This window comes from Canis aureus, chromosome 4, assembly GCF_053574225.1.
Source record: "Canis aureus isolate CA01 chromosome 4, VMU_Caureus_v.1.0, whole genome shotgun sequence".
NCBI lineage: Eukaryota > Metazoa > Chordata > Mammalia > Carnivora > Canidae > Canis > Canis aureus.
The window spans coordinates 29669749-29693707 of record NC_135614.1 but is presented as its reverse complement, the minus strand read 5'-3'; the positions used below and the strand labels follow the sequence as shown (position 1 = coordinate 29693707).

General features: G+C 47.3%; 2 protein-coding genes across 10 annotated transcripts in view; one reads left to right on the top strand and one right to left on the bottom strand.

The window, feature by feature from the left end:
- Positions 1–13813, bottom strand: part of RPS24 (ribosomal protein S24) — a 402261-nt gene extending 388448 nt beyond the window's left edge. For 4 of the 8 annotated variants that reach the window (XM_077895166.1, XM_077895167.1, XM_077895171.1 and 1 more), the window contains exons 1-4: positions 13722–13813; positions 12113–12178; positions 11812–12021; positions 11068–11178 (exon numbers count right to left, since the gene is read on the bottom strand). In XM_077895166.1, coding sequence (XP_077751292.1) covers positions 11068–11178; positions 11812–12021; positions 12113–12178; positions 13722–13724 — 390 coding nt within the window. In that variant the 5' untranslated portion in view covers positions 13725–13813. Of the gene's footprint in view, positions 1–7522; positions 7606–8004; positions 8027–9875; positions 10435–10884; positions 10942–11067; positions 11179–11811; positions 12022–12112; positions 12179–13721 lie in introns of those variants that run through there. The other 4 variants (XM_077895169.1, XM_077895165.1, XM_077895168.1 and 1 more) reach the window with 4 other exon arrangements.
- A 3891-nt stretch (positions 13814–17704) lies between these two features.
- Positions 17705–23959, top strand: part of POLR3A (RNA polymerase III subunit A) — a 50554-nt gene continuing 44299 nt past the window's right edge. For both annotated transcript variants that reach the window (XM_077895163.1, XM_077895162.1), the window contains exons 1-5: positions 17705–17859; positions 20913–21048; positions 21299–21436; positions 21865–22036; positions 22283–22437. In XM_077895163.1, coding sequence (XP_077751289.1) covers positions 17816–17859; positions 20913–21048; positions 21299–21436; positions 21865–22036; positions 22283–22437 — 645 coding nt within the window. In that variant the 5' untranslated portion in view covers positions 17705–17815. The remainder of the gene's footprint in view (positions 17860–20912; positions 21049–21298; positions 21437–21864; positions 22037–22282; positions 22438–23959) is intronic.

Genomic DNA, 23959 nt, shown 5'->3' with positions numbered 1-23959 from the left:
AGTAGAGGAAACTGGTGAAGGTAGTCAAAAGGTATAAACTTCCAGTTATAAAAGAAATACGCCCTGGGGATGTCATGGACAGCATGGAGACTATAATTAACAATACTGTAATGTGTAATTGAAAATTAGTAAGAGAGGTCTTAAAAGTTCTCATCACAAGAAAAAGAAAACTTATAAACTGGAGGTGAAGGATTTTAGCTCGACTCACTGTGGTGATCACTTCACAATATACATATATATATATCAAATATAGTGCTGTACACCTTAAACTAATCCTATGTTAGATGTCAGCATCTCAATAAAATGGGTAAGTGGGAACCACCTAAGAGGGGAATTTTTCTTTTCCTTAGAGGAGAAAGAAATGACTCCTGAGTAGCAAACAGCTCATTCTGCTGTTGGGAGGGGAATGAGCTGAAGGTGAAAAGGCCCAAGCTCAGTCCTCTGGGCACCACTGATGAGCTGTGGGACTTGGGGACAGTCACTCTGTGCCTCCATGGCCTCATTCATGAACAGAAGAAAATGCAGCGCTTTCTGCCTACAAAATGGAGGTGCCAGATCAACTAAAGAAGTTTCTTTCTCCAAGAAAGCCTGGGGAAAGATCCATCTTGTTTACACCTTTCCTCCACCAACAAGAACTGCAGTTCAATGGTGTTTGCATAGGAGTCAAACAATTTCTAACCAAGCTCTCTGAATATCATCGTAGAGTGGGAGCCAGCAGAGGGCTAGACCCAGAGCCTCTTGACTCCCCCCACGTCTCTGTGATGTGCATGTCTACAGCCCTCCAAAAACACAATTCCAGGAACTAACTGCCCTGGCACAGCAGCTCAGCACAGTGAGCTGAAGTATGCCAGTCCCTGGATTAATAAGGTGAATCCTGAAGCCCCTTCCACTGTCCCAGCCCCTCCCTCTGAGGCAATGTATATTCAGAGTACACACTGCAGCTGAGAACAGGATGTAAATCTTTCCAAGAAACGCAGAATAGAAATCTATAGCAAATCCTTAATGTCTAGAGATCTCTACTTTTTAAAAAATCCAATTTGATAAGTTCCACCTTACTGCCTTGCATCAAGTCCCTGGCAAGGCTTATTTAAATGGATACAGGAGATGGATGTTTTACAGCAGGGCTTAACAGCTGCCCTGCAACCCAAGTTCCTTGAGTAGGACAAGTCCATCTCAATTCCCCAAGGCACAATGTTGTGAAAGGGGCTGAAAGCCACCAATCTCAGTGCCACTCCCTCATCTGCAGAGTAGGGAACTGAGGACCAGAGGAGAAAAGGGACTTGCCTGAGGTCAGGAAGTACAGTTGAGAGGGAGCTAAAGCTTGAAGACAGGTCTCAGGACCCAGTACTCTGGCACCCCACCCAAACCAATCAAGAACTGGTTGGAGGCGATGCCCTATGGGGAGAACAGTGAACCAGAATCTGGCCACTAGGGTTTGAGTGTTCTTTTCCCCAAAGAAATCGCAAGCCCCGTGGCTGGAACAGCTTACAAAGGAGGACTGTTATTTGCACTAGATCTGCAGAGACACTGCAGCACGGATGGGTAGACATCGCCATGCGCATGTGAACAGCAGAAAGCCCTGCAGGTTCAGCTTCCCTACGAGGGCCGAATCCTATAAACAAGATTACCACCCCCATTAGACCTTCTCCGAGAAGAAAGAGTGACCTCTCCAGTTGATGTGGCATCAAGCTTTTTTCATGCTTCCGCAAGGATAGCAGCCAGGACAATAAAGCAGGCAGCATCCAAACCTGTGCCCACAGTGCCACCTCGTGGGAGTCTGCGTGGCTCATCAGACTTCTTCGTTCAACATAAGGGAAAGGCCAGTGATTGGAAGTGTCCCTATCTACACCCTTCCTAGTCTCCACAGCTGACCCCAGTAATGTCCTCCCCTTTCCCTAAATCGGTTTCTCAAACTTCAGCCTGCAATCAGAATGGCCTTGAGGACTCGTTAAAACAGTTTGCTGGGAACCTACCGAGTTTCTGATTCAGTAGTTCTGGGGTGGGGCCAAAGATTTCTGATTCAGTAGCTCTGGGGTGGGGCCAAAGATTTCTGATTCAGCAGCTCTGGGGTGGGACCAAAAGATTTCACATTTAGAACAAGTTCTCCAGTGATGCTGATACAGCCTGTTCAGACCATTGCCTTCACTAATCTCTCTGCACCAATCAAGGCTCAGCACAAATTCCAGCTCCTGGAGATGTTCCACGAATGTCCCCAGGCCTATCATACAATGTCAAAGCTATGTAACTTTGATCAAGTTCCTTAAGCTCTTTGAGCCTGTCTCATCTATAAAATGTGGATATTAGTTCCCTCACAGAATAAAGGGTAAATGAGATACACAGTTAACCCCTCAAAAAACCTACGTTAGCTCCCGTTTCTGCTAACCAAAAGAAATCCAGAGGATTTTCACTTTTGCATAAAAGGCAAAAATAGCATTGAGTTTGTTTTGCAATGCTCCCTGAGGAACGAGAGGCACCACCAAACCCCTGACCCCAAAATACACTCAGCATCAAGATGCCATAGCTGTGAACAGCGTTGAGCACCCGTGCTTTATCTCAATGTACTTCGTGCATCCATTAGCAAGAGGAGTCCTAGAGATGTGTGTCCTAAGTCTGAGAGGCCATTTTCTGGCCTGAGAACACTCAAAATTTTCCCATATAAACTTAATTTTGGGGATCCCTAGGTGGCTCAGCGGTTTAGCGCCTACCGTTGGCCCAGGGCGTGATGCTGGAGACCCGGGATCGAGTCCCATGTCGGGCTCCCAGCATGGAGTCTGCTTCTCCCTCTGCCTGTGTCTCTGCTACCGCCCCGCCCCCCCCCCCATGTCTATCATGAATGAATAAAATCTTTTTTAAAGTGGATAACTTTGTTCTTCACCTTACACCTTCTCAAGATCTGAAAGGTTTCACAGGATCACTCTACTTTCAGATAGCTGGGAAAACTTAGAATTCCTGTAACAGGCTTTCTGGCAGAAAACAAATGTCAGTTCTGACATTACTCTATTGGCAGTAGCAATAGTAGTATTATTCTTTAGCTGCCAGCTTCTTGAGGACAGGGACCATTTTGCCTACTCAACAGTTCTCAGAAGCAGAAGGGACCTAGGAGTCCAATATACCCCTCATGCAGTTCACTAGGAGGAGCATCCACAAATTTGTCACTTCAGATGCTGGTTCAGAAAATGGGCAGAAGGTCTGGACTTCTGTATTCTTAACAAGGCCCCAGGTGCCAAGTTTGGGAACTACTCATATCCAGCCCTGTATCTCAACTACACACACGGAAATGGAGGCTCAGAAAACTCCTTTGCCTTCCATAGCCCCAGGTGGCTAGAGGCTGAGCGAGAATCCAAAGAAACCAGGTCTCTGGATTCTGGTCTAGTCCTTTTCCATCAAGCCAGACATTGTGGATGCCATCTCTTCAACCCCTAGCCTGCGGCACAAATCCCCTCTCCAACATGCATGATGAACAGTCCAACAGCTTAAGTATCCCCCATGCAGAAGAATTCAGCATGTGACAAGGACACTCAATCAAGCAGTTTTTATTTAACCAAAATATTGAACAAGAAAAACCCTTAGCATGGCATACAAGATCCTCTGTAACCTGCTCCCTGCTGGCCTCTCTAGTCTCATTTCCCTCAGAACCTCACTTGTACCCTAACCCCCAGCCAGACCGTAGAGTTATCGTGGGGGGATCTCACTTCCATATCTGGCCTACCAGGTCAATGGGTAGTGGGTGGGGAAGGACAAATCAAAGTGTAGAGGTGTGTTCACACCCTGGACCCACACTACAGAGCTCTACAACTCAGGGCTTTGCCAGCACAAATGAATATCAAGCATCATACCTCCTCTGTGCCCTGAGAGCCAACCTGAAGCCTATTTTTGAAATGGAGTTTCTGGGACCAGAAATGCATTGTGCAAAACTGCTGGAAGCCACTGAAGTCACCACAGGATCTTCCACTCACCTACAAGCACTCTGCTCCCAACTCATCCCCACTTGTACCCCAGCAGAAGGACTGGGCTCACTTCACCCCACAGCTACTACTTGTCCCCACCTCCCTGTGCTCTTTTCTGGTTTTCAAAGCCCTAGAACAGAAAACCCTGCTCCTGTGCATCTGGATCAGACTGTCCATTAACAGTATTCCGTCATAAACCTTGCAAGACCCAGTCATCCTGCAGGTTCTCTCACCTTTGGATGCCTATCATGTAATTTAACACAATTATGCACTGTCTGCCGCTTCACAGTGAGAAACCAGGCCATGAGACTATGGGGAGTTGTTTAACCTCCTGAGCTTTGAGTGAAGGAACAGTTTCTTCATTCACCTCTCCTCCACAGGGACCAGGGTGTACAGCAGCTCAGTCAACAGGGAATTCAGTTGGCATTTTATCACTTCAATTACCCCATGGCAATAGGCACCTTGTTGAGCACAGTGCTTATACGATTCAGGAGCCTTTTTCACCTTTAACCCATACATGTCCTGCAGACAACAGCTGCTCAATTAGTATTCGACTGAATAAAGGCACAGCAGTAAGACTCTGGAGTCCGATACTGTGCCCTACTCCCAGCTCCACTACTGGCAGTTCTTAACTGCTCTAACGCTCCTCTGTGGGTCCAGCGAGATCTGCTGCTTAGGGTTATCGTACAGGTTAAAGGAGATAAATGTTCTAGAGAATCAGAACAGCACTTGCCTTAGTTCCAAAAGTATGACCTATTAAGATGCTGTCTTTTAAGAACCCAAAGTAACGTGCCAGGGAACAAAGAAAGGAAGAGCAAAGCACTGGTAAAAAGCTGACTGCTTGGACACACGCAGCTGGCTAAAAATGGAACCTGGGTGCAGCGATAAGCACCCAAGCACCCCAGCATTCATTGGGGACTGGAAAACCACCCCCTTCAGAATCACCTCTAGCTTCTTTTCACCACTCTTCAAAGATCCCTGCTACCCCTCAGAAAGCCACAGCCTCTCACCAGAGCCAAATTGAAGAAAAGGAAGGTGCTCTTAGTTAAGTCAACTGTGCATTTTTACAAAAGCTCTTTGAAAAACTGTTGACAGCAGAGCATGGTCTGGTTACTGTCAGGGCTGACAACGTTGGATCTCTAAGAATCCTCAAGTTCGAGAGTACATACTATCCACAACTTAAAAGTTCCTGGAAGTCCTTCCCTCTTATCACACATTGCTTAGCACTGCAGTTCCCAAACTGTTCTCAGATGTCACATCATTTGAGCCTCAAAATAGCCTTTTGAGTCAGGTCAGCAGAGCAGGTCCCCTTGGATACTCCAATTTAAAGAGAAAGTTAACCCATGGGCAACCTGGGTGGCTCTGTCAGTTAGGAGGTCCAACTCCTGGTTTTGGGCTCAGGTCATGATCTGTTGAGCTCCTCACTCAGCAAGGAGTCTGCTTAAGATTCTCTCCCTCCCCCTTTGCCTCCCGTGCCCCGCCTTGTGCATGCACTCAGTACTCTTCAACTTAACCAGTTAACCTATCAGTTCACCAAGTGACTTGCCCAGACACCCCTAGACTAAATGGAAGGATACTGCAGAATGGAAACAAAACCAAAGAACAGGTAAAGGGTGCAAGCTAGCTACAGAGCAAAGGCCGTGCTGGAGGCCAGAGTGGACTTGCCAACTACCATTGCACAGGAAAGTGAAGTGCTGTTGGTGCCTGGGATTTCAAGAGGCTGGAAATCTCATCTTTGCATGTAATCTGTCCAGTTTCAAAACGTTGTGCCTGTGAAAGAGCTCACAGACAAGACTAGCAGTTAGTGACTTCTGAAATAGTACAGCCCAGGAAGCTCCTCTAGAAAACCAAGCTGGGCCAGAGTTAGTCTTAACTCCCTTCCCCAGAGGCTCCGCTGGCCGAATGACTGCCAACTCTGCCCTCCCTGAGCACATCCCAACAGAAAAGCTTCATCTTGTGACTATCAACCTTCACCTCCACTCAGGCTCCCAGCAGCTGTGCCCTCTTTATATCAGTCTCAGCACCTCAATATGAAAGCTACCCACCCTTCAGTTTGCTTCCACTAGCTGTGCTCCTGAACTTTTCAACCACTGACCGCTGGCTTACTCACCTCTCCCAGCTCCAGTTCACCTGGTGCCCCCTCCCAGGCCAGCCCAGGTGCTCTCCCTTCTCTTCAGCACCTTGCTGCTCACCAGTTCTCTGCTACCTCCCTCTCACTGCCACAGGAACCCCATCTCTACATTTGCCGCCAGGCACAAATGACCTCTGCACGGCTAGTTTAAAATCCACTACACATCACCTGTTAGCTGTTTTGAAGAAAACTGACACTTGGCAGTCCTGAATCCCTCACTCCTTCACACTCTCCTGCCAGTACTTATGCCTTTGACCCAGCAAAGGAACCCACAGGGCCATGGGCTGCTCCAAAAAACCCAAAAGCACGGTCTGACCTTAACTCCATGCAGAACAACTATATCCAACATGAGCAGGCCTCAGTCAGCAGGTCCAGCCTAACATCCTTGCCCCTGGGTCTGCAGGTCCTTCTTCAGGAAAGGCCTTTTACCATGTTCTCTGAAACACACAACCATTCCTTCCAGTACCCTTTCATGCCTTCTGCTACCACAATTCTTGCTTCCCAAATCCCTCCGCCTACTCAACCAAGCAGGTCTTTCACTCCTTTACCACCTCCTGAGGTTTCTCTGGTGCTTTCCACCCACTTACAGGGTTCCTAACAGTATTTATAAGCTTGAATCCCAGATGGACCCACATAGGGTGCAAACCAATTCTACACCCAACTTCAGAGAAAAATAGCATCCCAAGCCCTTAAGCCATTAGTATCTCTACACCCCATTCCAAATACCCAAGGCCCCCCAACTCCTACACTTCCTACCCTGTCATCAAAAGGTACCCAACCCCCACAGTAACCCTAAAACAGCTGTTCTTCAAATCTCTTAAGGCCACACAACTGACCGATAACCACAGCTCAAGTCCTCAATCTTGGATGCCTAAAAAAAGCCAAACTCCGAACTGGCATCGGCAAAGATAAAGTGACACTGCATAACCCTCCATGTTTACCAAAACCATGTACAGATTTACCAAACAATTCTACACTGCATCTAAATATTCATTAGCTTCTTTCAAATTCCCTACTCATAACACCCCATTCACCCTCAAGCACAAAGCTACAGTGCAGATGATTTTGGCTATATACTTCATAAAGTGATGAAAATATCATCTAGTAATTCTCTACTGAGATCAGCAAATAATTTTTCAGTAATAAGAACAATGGTAGGTTCTAGGAAGACCAAAAGGAATTCAGATTTCAAGTGTGCCTTTCAGAGACTGACCAACTAGACTGATGGCAAATCACACTAGACTGGCCCGATATGTTCTCATGGTACTGATACCCTACACCCACACTTTGTGCTATTGAAGGGAATGACAATCATACCAAGTTTTCACTAAAAGCATACTGGAACAGGTGAACTTAGGGGCAGCAATCTTAATCTGCTCTAATAGCAGAGTAATCTCGTAACAGTCCCAGTAAACTTCAAATACATTTCAAACAACCAGACACATTAACGTTCTTAGTTTATTAATCCTCTCATGAAAAATCTGCACAATCACCACAGATAAAGCCACTGCAGAATCTTTACTCCTTCTGTGAAACAAAAAAGAAAAACTTAGTTAGTTAACCACTTTTAAAACTCTTAAAAATTTTTAAGTTCAAAATCTTCAGCAAACTCCAAAATTAATCACACTCATGCAGAACAAGTATTAACCTAAAATTTGTGATGACACAATGAAAGCATCAAGAAATAAAACTTGCAAACATTCACATTAGAAATAAAACAGAGTTAAATATTAGTCTTAAAAACAAAACGTCACAATCAGTATTTAAAAAGCCACGAATCTTGAAAGCATTTGTAAATCAACGTCTAAGACTATTTCACATGCAAAGAAAAAACACAGAAAAACGAAACCATTTTACATGCTCTAGACTTTTAAATTACTGTTATCAGTAAAGCCTAATGATCCACGTGAAAAGCTTGAATTATACCTGTTGTCCAATCTCCAGCTCACTGAATCAGTGGCAGGGTAGGGAGAAAGGAGGGAAGAAGGAAAACAAACATTTCATTAATAGTCCCTTTTAAAACTCCAAAATAATCTGCATTTTCATGCATGCAATCAGATACCTTAATAACTTTTCTTTTTAATTGTGTACAGAGCACTCCTTAGACACACTCATTTTTATGCTTCCCAATTCTAAAAACCTCATGTAATCACTATGGTTCTTATGTGTAAACAAAGTGGCACGATTTCACAATGAAGAGATCATGCCAACAGCAGTGCCATTCCAGGCTGCCACTGCCTACACATACATCAAGTACACATACCTGAGCCTCAGCCTTCCTGCTCTGCTCAGTAACATGATGCTAGGCACATAAGCACCATCAACAGACCCAGGAACCATCCCACAATAGAATCTAATTTTACCTCAAAGAAAGAGTTCTAAAGGATCAAACAAGTCTTTTAAAACCTGTCTCAGCTCAATACTTTAAAAGCTACTGTTCACTGCCACCACAAGTAGTGCAAATTAGTTAAAAAGGCAGAACTGGGCTAAAATGAAAATGCTTCATATATTCTTCAAACACAAGACTATTTCCTTAATTTAGGGACACTCAGCAGTTGGCTCAGTGGCTCAGCAGTTAAGCATCTGCCTTCAGCCCAGGGCGTGATCCTGGAATCCCAGGATCAAGTCCCATATTAGGCTCCCTGCATGGAGCCTGCTTTTCCCTCTATGTCTCTGCCTCTCTCTCATGAATAAATAAATCTAAAAAACAGAGAAAAAAAAAAAAACCTATTCTCTAAATCAACTCTATCGTAGGGGCACCTGGATGGCCGTTAGTTAAGCGTCTATCTTCAGCTCAGGTCATGATCCAGGAAACCTGCGTCAGGCTCACTGGCTCAGTGGGGAGTCTGCTCTCTTGTGCTCTCTCCCCTCATCCCAACCAGCGCGCGTGCTCACTCTCAAATAAAGCCTTTAAAAAAAATCTACTGTACCCAAAATGTAAGAGCACATACCAATTCCGACATCCAAACAAAAACAATTAAAAGTAACATTAGTGGGCCCCTGGGTGGCTCAGTTGGTTAACCGTCTACCTTCAGCTCAGTTCATGATCCCAGGGTCCTAGGATCCAGTCCCTGCAATGGCTCCAAGCAGGGTCCTTGCTTATCCCTTTCCTCTTGCTCTTCCCCAACGCTTGTGCATGTATGTGCGCACACACTTTCTAATAACCTTAATATTAGTAAGCCTGGCTAGTTTGAACCAAAGAACACATACGCTTATTTACACATTCATTTCCCCACCACTTTTCCAGAGCTATACTAGTGAAATGCACCAGTGCAACCTGAAGCAGGGATAGTGATGGCTCAGGTCCCCATGGGGAGCCCTTCTGCACGTCACCGCCGAGCACTAACACACGGGGTTCAAAGGCTGAATGAAGACAAGAATGAGTTAAACGTCCTTCAGATCTAGATCAGTCCACCGACTGAATCTTTTTGCAATCTCGGCAACTTCTGTTGATAGTATAAGCCTCACAAACAGGCTACAGTTCTAAGCAGCAAGTAGTTCCTCTGGCAGTTCATCCACTGCTCTAACTCCATGGCTGGAAAGAATGTGGTTAGAGGCCTGGGCAGGTCTACCAGCTTTGCTGTTTGGCAGGGGAGTCACTGTTAGAGGAAGCACACAGGGGCAGGGGCCAGTGCTTCAAAAACCTACTACCCCAACCCCCCTCTAGGCCCACCTCACAAGCCGATTTAAGCTGCTCAAGTGTGCAAAACCGTGTTTAATATGGCATAGTGGACCATTCCAACTAAAAACGTGTGGAAAAAAACATACTTATCAAAGGCTTTGATATGAATATACGATCACGTTAGAATTTTTTTAATTAAGAGACAGTCATCAGATGAAAAATTAGGAATCCGTAAAAAACAATGGAACAGTAAAAGGCAGCTTTGAGTTGGTTCCTGAATAAGAGGCTTTGCCAGTTTTCTCAGACCAGTTTATTACCAGAGCTGCCAAAAACTGTTCCAGTCCCAGGGTCCCCAAGGGAAGAAGACTGCTGATGACAAAATGAGAGGACCCAAGCCCTGTGTTAACTAAAGTTTCCCTGGGTACGAAACTCTCTGGGACACAGCGTTTCCCAAATACAAGTTATAAGGTGCCTACTTAGTAGAGTACCCATCTTCCTCCACCAGGTCACTTTGCAACATGCATTTTTTAGTTTCCAAAACAAATGTAATTAAAACCTTCTCTCCCTTCCTCATAATATACCATTTTAAAACACAGCATTTAAATTAGAGATCATACTATGTAAAATTTTTGTTGTCTGAAAGCCAACATGCAAAAGCATCAAAGCAAACTCAGTGAAGGTGATGCATCCCCACACCGTGCTCACAATCTCAGTACCTGCTAGACACTTCATTTCTGATGAACAAGAAATCCAAGTAGAGGGAAAAGGCCAAAAAAAAAAGTTCACAGAACACTTGATTATTTGTTAATTTAACAACCCAACACCTTAATTCCATTCAACTATTATTTACGGTTAGCTAGCAAAGCTGGTAAAAAGCTGCTTATCATTAAAATCACTTGTCTTGGCTAACTGGAGAGGAAAGCAAGTGAGATCTCAGCTGCCTCTCCAGCATGCCAGGAAAACATGGGCCACATTGATTCAACTGCTTCTTAAACCAGTTATCCATTTTAAGCAAGTAAATTTAATCTCAGGAAAGTAGACCTGCTTCCCTTTTTACAGTCCAAACCAATCAGCAGTAAAATGGAAACTTCCTGACAGGGCATGCAACGAGCCCACCAGGATCACTGAACCGATGTGGCCCCTGTATTGTGCTGATCTGTGAGCTGACAAAGGGTGGGCAAAGCTAATCTAGTGAAGTGTTAAGATACTACATCATGTAGCGTCTCAAAACACGTTACCTTCTGTAATCCAGAAGAAGTGGGAAAAGAAAAAACATTAAAAAAAGGTTATTAAGGAAATAAATCCCTCCTTTCTAGAAACTAAAGACCTGCAACTGACATCTCTGTATTCTCCTTGATGAACAATACCTTTTTGCCAGCACCAACGTTGGCTTTTGCAGTCCCCCTGACTTTCTTCATTCTGTTTTTACGTTCTTTGCGCTGTTTTCTTGAAGTCTTTTTCTTCTCATACAGGCCATGCTAAAGGAGAAGGGCATACCTTATTAAGTGACTTGCAAGCAACCAATTCAGCATTAACTAATCCGGTAGGGACTATGACCAAGTTAGGCAGCACCTCCTCAAAAGCTGCAGAGCCCATTATTCAAGTGCTGTACTCTCTGTACATTTATCAAAGAACCTCCTCAACCTCTCCAAACTCACTCATCCCATTCCCAACTCCTATCTCCCCAAGTACTACATTATTTGCCCTTCTAGACTCAGCTCAAATGCCACCTCCTCAAAAGCTGCAGACCCCATTATTCAAGTGCTGTGCTCTATGGGTACATTTATCAAAGAACCTCCTCTCTTAACTCCTTTAGTTCCTTAGGTCTGAGGGTCGTCCCTCCCCAGACTGCTCACTGTTGCTCATTCCACTGCACCCACAACACACTGCTATTGAAAAATTCAATCCCTGGGTGGCTCAGCGGTTTAGTGCCTGCCTTCAGCCCAGGGCGTTATCCTGGAGCCCTGGGATAGAGTCCTACATCGGGCTCCCTGCATGGAGCCTGCTTCTCTGCCTCTCTGCATCTCTAGTGAACAAATAAAATCTTTAAAAGAAAAAAAAAAAAGAAAAATTCAGTTTTCAGCAGCTGTTGAACAAACAAGAATACCTACTCTTGCAAGTCTATGTTTGGGTTCATTTTTCTTTGCATAATCCAAGGAATCATAAATCATGCCAAAGCCAGTTGTCTTGCCACCACCAAAATGGGTTCTGAATCCAAATACAAATATGACATCTGGTGTGGTCTTGTACATTTTGGCTAGTTTTTCCCGTATTTCTGTCTTAGGTACTGTTGCCTTCCCGGGGTGAAGAACATCAATGACCTAAAAAGAAGTAACAAATTTTAGTGTTCATTATTAAAAAATATATCTTTTAAAGCAATAAACAATGAAACTCTGATGTACCCTTCCTTACCATCTGTTTCCGCTGAAGCAGTCGGTTGGTCATGAACTTCCTGGTCCGGATAGTTACTGTGTCATTCTGAAAACATACATAACACACTAGTTAATAATAGCACTTCGCCTTCTGTGACCTGTGGAGATCTTCCAAGACCTAGAACTGCCAGTGGGCACCCACTGGCCACAGGTGGATGATTCACATTAAGTCACATTTAATATGCAATTCCACAGGTGCAGGAGCCACATTTCAAATGTGCAAGAGCCACATGAGCTAGTAGCAGCGGGAATACTTTTAATGAAAAGGGAAAGAAAAAAAAAAAAAAAAACCACCGAGGGCCTAATTCCTAGGACTCGTGTAGCACAGTCAGTACCAAGAGAACCCACCCCACAGCTTTCTGGAATCTTACTTCACTTTGCTATGGGAATCACTTTAAGGCAGGGCTTCTCGATTTCAACACTACTTTGGTCCTGCTAGTTCCCTGTAGGGACTGTCCTGTGCGTTTTAGGATATTTGGTAGCACCCTGGGTCTCTTAACTACTAGAGGCCAGGGGCACCCCCCCCAACTCTCCAGACGTGATTGCAAATGTCTCCAGAGGGGACACCTGGGTGGCTCAGGGATTGCGCATCTCCCTTCAGCTCAGGTCGTGACCCGGGGGGGATCTGGGATCCAGTGCCACATCGGGCTCCGCGCAGGGCGCCTGCTTCTCCCTCGGCCGGTGTCTCATGAATAAATGTCCCCTTGGGGGACACACAGACAAAAAAGAATTAAAAAAAAAAAAAAAACAAACAAACGCCGCCACCACCTTCACACAACAACCGTTTCTGTGGAGTAAAACTCCTTGGACTCGTGCAAACTTCCATCATCTCAACCGCGTTCGTAACGTGCTGCACGAGAGTGACACACGCCGCCACTACCTGCACGTGAACTGCCCGTCACACCCCACCAGAACCCCCCCACACACACACAGGTAACCGCCCCGGGAACGTGGGCACGCTGCACGCTTACACTCAGAATAGAAACTTTACCCGAAAGAGAGGCTTTTTTCGTGGCAACGACTGGTTGCTAGATCTCCATCTCGGTTTGGAAAACCACAGCTGAGGACGCTGACTGGAACCGCGGTCCTCTCAGGAGAAGGCCGCGGGCGGGCGGGCGGGGGGAGGGGACTCGCACGTAACGTCGAACCAGGAACCGGCGCGGACGGGGCTCACGGGGCCCGACCTAAGCCCTCCCAGGGCCCCCGTGTCCCCCCCCACGGCACAAGACGTCCCATCCGGCGGACGAGGCCTTAGGACACGCACACGGGCTCCGCTTCCCCGCCGGGCGGCCATTCCCCCGCCAAGCCGCCTCTCCCGCCCCACCCGCGCGGCTGGGCGACGCCGACGAACGCGGCGGGCGCTCCCGCAGTCCCCGGGCCCCGGCCTCCGAAGCCCGGCGCGTCGGGGGCAGCGGCGCAGCCTGGACTCCCCGCCGACGGCTCCGGGGCTCCCGGCGACCAGCGTCCGTCAGACACAGCCGGAAACGGGCGACGGGGCTTCGGGCGGCCGTGGCAGCCACGGCAGGACCCGGGGACCAAGGATGGTTCGGATACCCGCCGGATGGCGGCACGGGTCTGTGGAGACTCACCATGATGGCGGCCGAGCTTCAAGCAGCCGGGGAGGAAAAGAGAGCCGCCAGGCGCCGTCCAATCATATCAATGCGTACGGAAGGACCCCGAGCGCCGCCGGCGTGGGGGCGTGGCCAGGCCCGCGGGGGTGGCCCCGCCGGTGCCGGACTAAAAGTGCCCGAGGCCCGCCCCCTGGCTCTTCGGCCGACTTGACCGCCGCAAGCGCATCTTCAATTTTAGTTTGATGCATGGTCTTGAATTTACGGTACTTGGAATTACGGTAAAGCGAATTACAGCTTAAATCGTCTCAGTGAGAGTGAAACGGTTCGTAAAGCTGGAAGCCGTCGCGGGAGATCCTGGCGCCCAGCGTCCTCTTGTTATAGCGCAGGAAACTGCGGGAACCCAGCTCAAAACTTGGTTGTTTCAAATACCCGAAAACGGACCCTTTTAGTTCATTTCTAAGGGTCGTTTTTCTGAGATTCTCCGGGGATTTTTCTGAATTGAAAATAAACTCAAAGAAAAGAAAAGAAAAAAAACTCTGTGCTTTTCTGAAAAATCTTAGGCCTTATAACCAAAAAGAAAAAAAGAAAGAAAGAAAGAAAAAAAAGAAAAAGACCTTTTTTTTCTGTTTGCTCCATAAATTTGTTAGTTGTTTAAAGGGACGTGGTCATACAGAAATAAAGAACATACCTGCGTGTTCAAAAAGGGACATTAGGAGGGCACCTGGGGCTCAGTGGCTGAGCATCTGCTCTCAGCTCAGGTCGTGACCCCCGGGTCAGAGGATCGAGTCCCGCATCGGGCTCCCTGCATGGAGCCTGCTTCTCCCTCTGCCTGTGTCTCTGCCCCTCTCTCTCTCTCTGTCTCTCTCTCTCTCTCTCTCTCTCTCTGTGTGTGTGTGTGTCTCAGGAATAAATAAAACTTAAAGATCTTTAAAAAAGAGAGAGAGAGACACTAGGAAAAGAACTTTCTAAAGGTCACTGTGGACGAGGAGACAAGGGTACAGGCTTTGAAGACAGCTTTCCTACATTTTTCAGAATAATAATAGTTAATATTCATTTCGTGACTGCTATACGCCTATTAATGGCCTTCACATTCATTTGGGCCATTTGACCTTCCCTCCAACGCTAAGAAGTAGGGTACTTATTAGACACCCCCTTTTATAACTTGGAGGTAGCTAAAACCCAGGGAGGCTAAATACCTTTCCCAAAGTCACCCAACTTTCAGGTGGTGGTACCCACGGAGGCATGGTTGTTCCAGAACTTTTGTTTTTCATCCCTGCATGATAAAAATCACTCATCAAATCTTGTTAGCCTAGTACGGTCTATGTTATTCCAACCGGATTTTAAGGGATTAACTGCTGAAATGAGTAAAGTCAGATTTGCTTTGCTTTTTTGTGTTTGCTACATTTGTGTTTTTGCTAGTGAGGATCCATGGAGTCTGAACAGCATCCCCCCCACTTTTTTAAAAAGATTTTATTTATTTATTCATGAGAGACAGAGAGAGGGAGACAGAGGCAGACACACAGGCAGAGGGAGCAGGCTCCCTGCAGGGAGCAGGACAGGGGACTAGGATCAACCCCTGGGCCCAAAGCAGGCACTAAACCACTAGGCCACCAGGGCTGCACATCCCCCCTTTTTTAAGATTTTTTTTTTTTAATTTTTAAATTCATGAGAGAGAGAGACATAGGCAGAAGAAGAAGCAGGCTTCTTGCGGGAGCCCAATGCAGGACTCGATCCCAGGATCCCCAAAACTCGACCTGAGCCACCCAGGTGCCCCTGAATAGCATTCCTTCTTTTTTTTTTTTAAATTTTATTTATTTATGATAGTCACACAGAGAGGGAGAGAGAGGCAGAGACACAGGCAAAGGGAGAAGCAGGCTCCATGCACCAGGAGCCCGACGTGGGATTCGATCCCGGGTCTCCAGAATCATGCCCTGGGCCAAAGGCAGGCACCAAACTGCTGTGCCACCCAGGGATCCCGCATTCCTTCTTAAAACAAAAAAGGAGGCGCCTGAGTGGCTCAGTTGGTTAAGCAGTTTAAGCATCTGCCTTCAGTTCAGATCATGATTCCGGGGTCCTGGGACCGAGCTCTGCATCAGGTTCCCTGCTCGGCGGAGAGCCTGCATCTTCCTCTCCCTATGCCTGCCGCCACCCCTGCTTGTATGCTCTCTGTGTGAAAAAGGTAAATAAAATCTTTTTTAAAAAATATTAAAACAAAGGTGTTGAATCACTTGGTTGGGTTGTATCTGGAGTTTCTTGCAAATAGTCAAGGTGTTTCACGCTTGGGCAGCCTGGGTAGCTCAGTGGTTTAGCGCCATGGCCTTCAGCCCAGGGCGTGATCCTGGAGACCTGGGATCGAGTCCTGCATTGGGCTCCCTGCGTGGAGCCTGCTTCTCCCTCTGCCTGGGTCTCTGCCTCTCTCTGTATCTCTCATGAATAAATAAATAAAATCTAGGAAAAAAAAAAGAAGTTTCAGGCTCTGCAGCACTAAATCCTACAGTGGTGGTTTCCTTGGCAGTCCCATGTGCTGAGATGTCACACTAGGATCCCCTCCCACAGGCTGGCACAGACTATGGGCAAGCAGTGTGCTTCCTCAATTCATAAATGATCTTTAGTTCCTGTTTTCCCCTCATCTTGATTCCTTTGCTCACCAGGACTAACTTCTCATCGATTTATAACTTATGTTTTTATAAATAATATAGTATAAGTTTAGGGGCACCTAGGTGGTTCAGTGGCTCAGTGGGCCTTTGGCTCAGGGCATGATCCCAGGGTCCTGGGATTGAGTCCCATATTAACGGCCTATGTCTCTGCCTCTCTCTGTGTCTCTCATAAATAAATAAAATAATAATAATAAGTGCAATTCATTTCCTTTTTTTTTTTTATGATAGTCACAGAGAGAGAGAGAGAGAGAGGCAGAGACACAGGCAGAGGGAGAAGCAGGCTCCATGCACCGGGAGCCTGACGTGGGATTCGATCCCGGGTCTCCAGAATCGCGCCCTGGGCCAAAGGCAGGTGCTAAACCACTGCGCCACCCAGGGATCCCTCATTTCCTTTTCAAAGTAACTTTGGAAACTGGAGGTGCACACACAGCCCTGTTTTCCGACCTATTTATTTCCTTTGGTGTCTGTCCAGTCTGCTCCATGGCGGACTCATTTTAGCCTCCACTTTTAATTAAAAAATTAAAGGATCTTGGGATCCCTGGGTGGCGCAGCGGTTTGGCGCCTGCCTTTGGCCCAGGGCGCGATCCTGGAGACCCGGGATCGAATCCCACGTCGGGCTCCCGGTGCATGGAGCCTGCTTCTCCCTCTGCCTGTGTCTCTGCCTCTCTCTCTCTCTCTCTGTGACTATCATGAATAAATAAATAAAATCGTTAAAAAATAAATAAATAAATAAATAAATAAATAAATAAAAAATTAAAGGATCTTGGGATCCCTTGGTGACTCAACGGTTTAGCGCTGCCTTCAGCCCAGGGCCTGGTCCTGGAGACCAAGATCGAGTCCCACATCGGGCTCCCTGCGTGGATAATAATAAATAAATAATAAATAATAAATATTAATATATAAATACATAAAATATATAAATATATAAGTATAAAATATATAAATAAATAATAAATAAGTATAAGTAAAATAAATAAATATAAAAAATAAAATCTTAAAAAAAAATTAAAGGATCTTAATGAAGATAATGAAGATGGTATCGATGGTATCGATGTTGATAATGACGATTTTCCATTGTATGCAGTTTTAGCCTGTCGGCCTCAACGTTCTGCAGGAAGCTGTTGCAATGTCTCCGCAGGGATCAGACGGCCGGAAAAATTGGACTGGAAATGGACTTTTTTGAAACGCCAGCCAGCCGACGCCCCGGTGCAGTTTCAGGAGGTGCCGCCAGATGGCGGTGCAGGCGGAGGGCACAGAGCGGCCCGTCGGAGGCCTCTCTTGACTGACAGGCACGCCGGCGAGTAGCGGAAGCGGAAGCGGAAGCGACCACGTGGGGCGCGCTGGACGGCGGCCGACGCGGGGCCTCCGCGGTGCGAGCTCCTCCGGGCGGCGCGGGGGCGGCGTCTCTGCGGCCCGGCTCCCGCGTCCCGGGGAGGGGGCCCCGCTGCCGTCACCATGGTGAAGGAACAGTTCCGAGAGACGGACGTGGCCAAGAAAATGTGAGGAGCAGCAAGAACGGCCAAAGGGCGGAGAAGGGGGGGCGCCGAGGGGGCCGCGATGGGGCGCAGGTGGAGCGGGGCGGGCGGCGAGGCCTCCGCAGCCCGCGCGGGGACCTCTCGGCGACCCGGGCCGCGGCGCGGAGGGAGTGGGGCGCGGAGGCGCCCCCGCCGCCCTGAGAGCATGGCCCGCGGGAAGCTGTTCCCGGTGCCGGGAGCAGCCTCGGGACCGAGGAGTCTCCACGGGGAGGAAGCGACCCACCCTTCTCGCAGCCGACGCCTCGGAGGGGGCGTCGCGTCCTGGCGGTCGGGCGGGAGGCGGAGGCGGAGGCGGAGGCGGACGGGCCGGCGCAGGCAGGCGCGGGACGGCGGGGAGCAGGGGCTCGTGCGGGGGCTCGTGCGGCGGCGCGGAGGGCGCCGAACCCGCAGGACTCGAAGCAGAGGAATGCCGACCCGCAGGGGAAGGACCAGGACGCCCGGAGCTCTGCTCCGGGACCGGCTGAAGCGTCCCAAGTGGGGGAATATCTTTTCTTTTTCTTTAAGATTTTATTTATTTATGAGAGACAGAGAGAAAGACACAGGCAGAGGGAGAAGCAGGCTCCGTGCAGGCAGCCCGACGCGGGACTCGACCCCAGGACCCCAGGACCACGCCCCGGGCCGAAGGCGGGCGCTAAGCCGCTGAGCCCCCCGGGCTGCCCAGGCTGGGGAAGATCTTGATAAAAGAGTTCTTTTTCTGGGAGATCTGTTGATTCTTGGGGAACAGAGTAAGAGGGAGACCTTGAGCCCTACTGCAGGGGTCTGGGCGGGGCATGATGATGTCCTGCACGAGGGTGGTAGAGTCGTTGGAGACACGGATTCTATTTTATTTTTTTAAGATTTTATTTACTTACTCATGAGAGACACAGAGAGAGAGAGAGGCAGAGACCCAGGCAGAGGGAGAAGCAGGCTCCATGCAGGGAGCCCGACATGGGACTCGGTCCCGCGGCCCTGGGGTCGCACCCTGGGCTGAAGGCAGGCGCCAAACCGCTGACCCCCGCCCGCTGCCCGGAGAGATGGATTTTAGAGGGATTTAGGATGTAACATTGACAGCAGTGGTGGGGATGAGAGTGACACACAGGATTTCTTGCTTGGATGGTTGCTATTCGTGGGGAACAAGTGTCTTACTAGGAGAAGTCCTTGCAAGCAGTCTCTCCACATTCACCCTGGCCCCTCATGTGCACCCCAAACCCCACCCATGTTCAGATGGAATCTATTCTCACAAAGCAGCCTAAGAGACCCATGAAGGTGCAAAACAGATTTCTGACACTTCATTTTATTTTTTTTTTAATTTTTATTTATTTATGATAGTCACAGAGAGAGAGAGAGAGAGGCAGAGACACAGGCAGAGGGAGAAGCAGGCTCCATGCACCGGGAGCCCGATGTGGGATTCGATCCCGGGTCTCCAGGATCGTGCCCTGGGCCAAAGGCAGGCGCCAAACCGCTGCGCCACCCAGGGATCCCTCCTTTTATTTTATTTTTTTTTTAAATTTTTATTTATAAGATTTCTGACACTTCAGTTTAAACCCTTCCAGCCCCTTTCCGTTGCACCAGCATGCATGTAAATTCTCTACCCGCGATTTGAAGCCCAGCATGACCTGGCCCCCATACACTGCACTGATTGCACCTTGTACCATAGTTTTCTACATTCGGTCCTGTTGGCTTGGTTTGTTTGGGTTTTGAATGCCAAGCTTGTGCTGCCTCTGGGACCCTTGCCCTAATGATTCTATAAATACCACATCTCTCTCCTGTTGTTTTTTTTAAGATTTTATTTCGGACAGAAAGAAAGCACGAGTGGGGGGAGGGGCAGAGGGAGAAGCAGACTCCCCACTGACACGGGGCTCCATCCTAGAACTCTGGGATCTTGACCTGAGCCAAAGGCAAACACTCAACCAACTGAGCCACGCAGGCGCCCCTCCCTCCCGTCTTATAGCTGTCTCCCTCTTACTCAGAATTCAGCTCCCATGTCGGTTTTACAGAAGGGCTTTCTGACCCCACAATGTAGTTTCCTCAGACTCTCCACCACTTCACATCGTTTTCATTCTCCACATCTGTTTATGTTTCTGTATGAACCTGCTTACTGTCAATCTTGACGATAAGTCCAGAACTGTGAGCTCCATGTTGGCAGTGACCCGTGTCTATCTCACCTAATCTGTATCCTCAGCCCCTCGGAATGGTACCTGGCACATGGTGAATCCCCAATTTGTTGGTCAAATGACTGAAAGAAGAGATCTGAGGAAGAAAGTGCTGGGTTCTGTTTTAGATGTGTCAAGTTTGAGATGCCTGTACAGCTGTGCAGAACAGGTGTCTCTACGGTCTCCCTCTGAGTAGCAGTAGCTGGCCTACAGATGGACATTAATGTGTACCTGAGCGATACAGTCACTCAGGAGGGATGTGTAGGACAAACAGAAGGGCCTGAAGGTTGCATCCCTAGGTGAGGAGAGATCAGAATATTTAAGGGATGGTGTAGAAGAAACCACCACAAAAGAAGATGTAAGAGGGAAGAGCTGGCACAGAGTGGGGGCACTCCAAGAGTCTGTGGTGTCACTAAGGCTATAAGAAAATATTTCAAGATAAGAAGGAAGGGGGAGTTAACATCTAGCACTGCAGAGAGGTGAAATGAGAACATTTTTATCGAATTTAGCCACAAGCACCAATTTTGTCGAATTGGTGACCTTGGTGAACACCATTCATTTGATAGTAAAAATGAAAATGACTTCAGCAGGATGAAGGGATGTTAAATATCCCAAGGAAAAATGGGAGAGATTTGAACATTAGTGATAGGGGAGCAGAGCATGTAGACAGTTGGAAGAGTAAGGTTGGTTATGGTGGGTCACTGCGTAATCTCTATTTTTGGTAAGTGGTTTTGATGTAACTGTTTCCCTGGTTTTTGTTGTTTTTAATTAAGTAAGCTCTACGCCCAGCGTAGGGTTTGAACTCCCAACCCTGAGATCAAGAATCACATGCTCTAGGACTGAGCCAGTCAGGCGCCCCAACTACCCTATTTCTTTTTATTCCAGAAGCCACATCTGTTTTGGAATGAAGTCACCTGAAGAGATGCGCCAGCAGGCCCACATCCAGGTTGTGAGTAAGAACCTGTACAGCCAGGACAACAACCATGCTCCCTTGCTGTACGGTGTGCTTGACCATAGGATGGTAAGACCCCCACCCCTTCCCAGTTCCATGTGTTTTGACTTACTGATGAAACCAGTGACTTGTCAGATTGGAAGAAGCAAGAGCTTCTTTCAATCTCCCTGATTTCCCCAGCACATCTCAGAGACTCCAGCCTTGGTCAGTTGGATGTGAAGACTCTGCATCTTCCCAGGTGATTCTGACTCAGAGTCACCTGGTCCCACTTCCCTGTCCAGTGGTCTCCATTAATAATTGGGTGTGCTTTTATCCAAAGGGTACAAGTGAGAAGGACCGTCCTTGTGAAACCTGTGGGAAGAACTTGGCTGACTGTCTGGGCCACTACGGGTATATCGACTTGGAGTTGCCATGCTTCCACGTGGGCTACTTCAGAGCAGTTATCGGCATCTTACAGGTGGGCACAGACATATTTGTGCTAAGGCGTAAACTTAGGAATTACTAGTCAGGGACATTGGGGTGAGCTTAGCAATTGTGAGTGGTTGGAGATAAACCTAGGGAGAATTTTTATGTTACTTACATATGGAATATTGCATCTTGCAGTAAATTCAATTGCATCAGGATTGTTTGTTCTTTAATTTTCCTTGAATGGGTGATAGATAAGCATTGTGAGAAATAACCATAAATCAAGCAGGACAAAACAGCACAGAGTTAAAAAATCAGCAAAATCCTACCAGGCAGCTATGACTGCAGCTAGCATTCTGGTGAACATGTCCATGCATCTTTGGGCATGTGACTCAGTTTCAGTGTCCTGGGCAAGAAGTAGGGGTGACTTTTTTTTTTCTTTCTTTCTCTCATCCTTTTATCTGTTTTAATTTTTAAAAGATGATCTGTAAAACCTGCTGCCACATCATGCTGTCCCAGGAGGAGAAGAAGCAGTTTCTGGATTATCTGAAGAGGCCCGGCCTGACCTACCTCCAGAAACGTGGACTAAAGAAGAAAATCTCTGATAAATGCCGAAAGAAGAACATCTGCCATTACTGTGGCGCTTTTAATGGTGAGCAGAAGACGTGAAAGGCTTAGTGAAAGCCGTTTCCATTCGCTCTGGTCCATTTAGCTTATGAGTTGTTATGTAGTGTTGGGAAGTCAGGTTTTTTTCTTGCAAACTAGGCTTTAGAGCCTAGCAACATGTCCTGTTAGCAGATGCATTTTCAGTGACCTCATTATCAGGACTGCAACCTCAGGCCAGCCTGACCAAGTACCTCAATAGTCCAACCTTGGTAAATAAATTCCCTCCTCACAGGTACCGTAAAGAAATGTGGATTGCTAAAGATAATTCACGAGAAATACAAGACCAACAAAAAAGTGGTGGATCCTATCGTATCGAATTTTCTTCAGTCTTTTGAAACAGCCATCGAGCATAACAAAGAAGTAGAACCACTGCTGGGAAGAGCACAGGTGAGCCTGAGAGCACATGCCTGCCTCCCCCTGATTTCACCCACACCCATTCTCACCCGTTCCTCTCTCTCATAGACACATCTTTCAAAATGAGAAATTCACTTAAGTTAGATTTCTAGGGATACTTCAGGACCAGTGCTTATGTTACGCAGTGTTTAACATAGACTGGCCTTGTAACTAATGCATTTTTAATTGTGTGGGTAATGTGTTTAGTTTTATCGTAAGAGACTGGCTGTGTCGAGCATAAGCTGAGAGATGCCGTTTCTCACTTGGGTACTGAGATCTTAGAAATTGTAGGTGACTCCCATTTCTTTACTTGGCACAGACATAAGTAGAATTTTGTGAGGTATTCTTCTCTACGTTGTTCCAATTTTTATTAGTATTTAATTCCCACATTGACAAATCAGCTGTGGGGAGCATCAGGACCTGCAAGACAATAGGTCTGTGAAAACATAACTGATATCCTAGGACAGGGTGTTGACCATCACACAAGGGGCAGAGACAGTTCACTGGGAAATCAGGAGGAAGATGGCACTTTGGACTTAGGGAAGACTGAAGAAAGGTGTGGTGTGATCTAGTCTTTAACATGAGCAGGGTTTACGAGTCAAGGGCAGGGATCTCAGCATGTCTAGGCAGCAGTGTCTAGACTGTTTCTAAAGCTGAGGCTCTGAAAGACCAGGGAGTGCAAATAAAAGCACCCTGCCTTCGGCGACTGCTGTTAGGGACAGTCACTGTCCAAGCTCACCACATGGATTGCTTCCTAGTTAGTTCTCAGGAGCACTTGAGACCGCCTTGCCTCAGATGACAGAGAGGACTCTAGCCAAGGCAACTGGAGAGCTGGACACAAGACAACTGAGAGGTCACTGTAGAGCGTGTCCTGCACTCCCCAGAGCAAAGCCAGGGAAGGCTTTGAGCAGGAAAGTTCATGGTGAATAGATGACAAAATCCTGGAATCGCCTGGCTGCTCTTCTAGAGACCCCATTACCAGAGTGAAAAGATAGGCCATGGGCTGGGAGAAAGCAGTCACTACTTGGACTGGATCTGACAGTGGATCCAGAGTCTGGATCTGACAAAGGAATCTCGTATCCAGAATATAAGAAACAGTCCTTAAAAATCCGTGTGAAGAATATAACCTGATTTTATTTTTATTTTTTAAAATTTTATTTATTCATGAGAGACACAGAAAGAGAGAGAGGCAGAGACACAGGCAGAGGGAGAAGCAGGCTCCATGCAGGGAGCCTGATGTGGGACTTGATCATGGGTCTCCAAGATCACGCCCTGGGCTGAAGGCGGTGCTAAACCATTGAGCCACCAGGGCTGCCCCCACAACCTGATTTTAAACAGTGGGAGCAAAACTTCAGTTAGCACGTCACAAAAGGATATATTCAAACAGCTAATAAAAAACTGCTCGATGTTATTAGTCATCAGGAAAATGCTAGTTAAAACTATACACGTGCACACCTAGCAAAATTAAAATCTAAAAAAAACTGAAGACCATGTGCTGGCAAGGATGGGAAGCAGC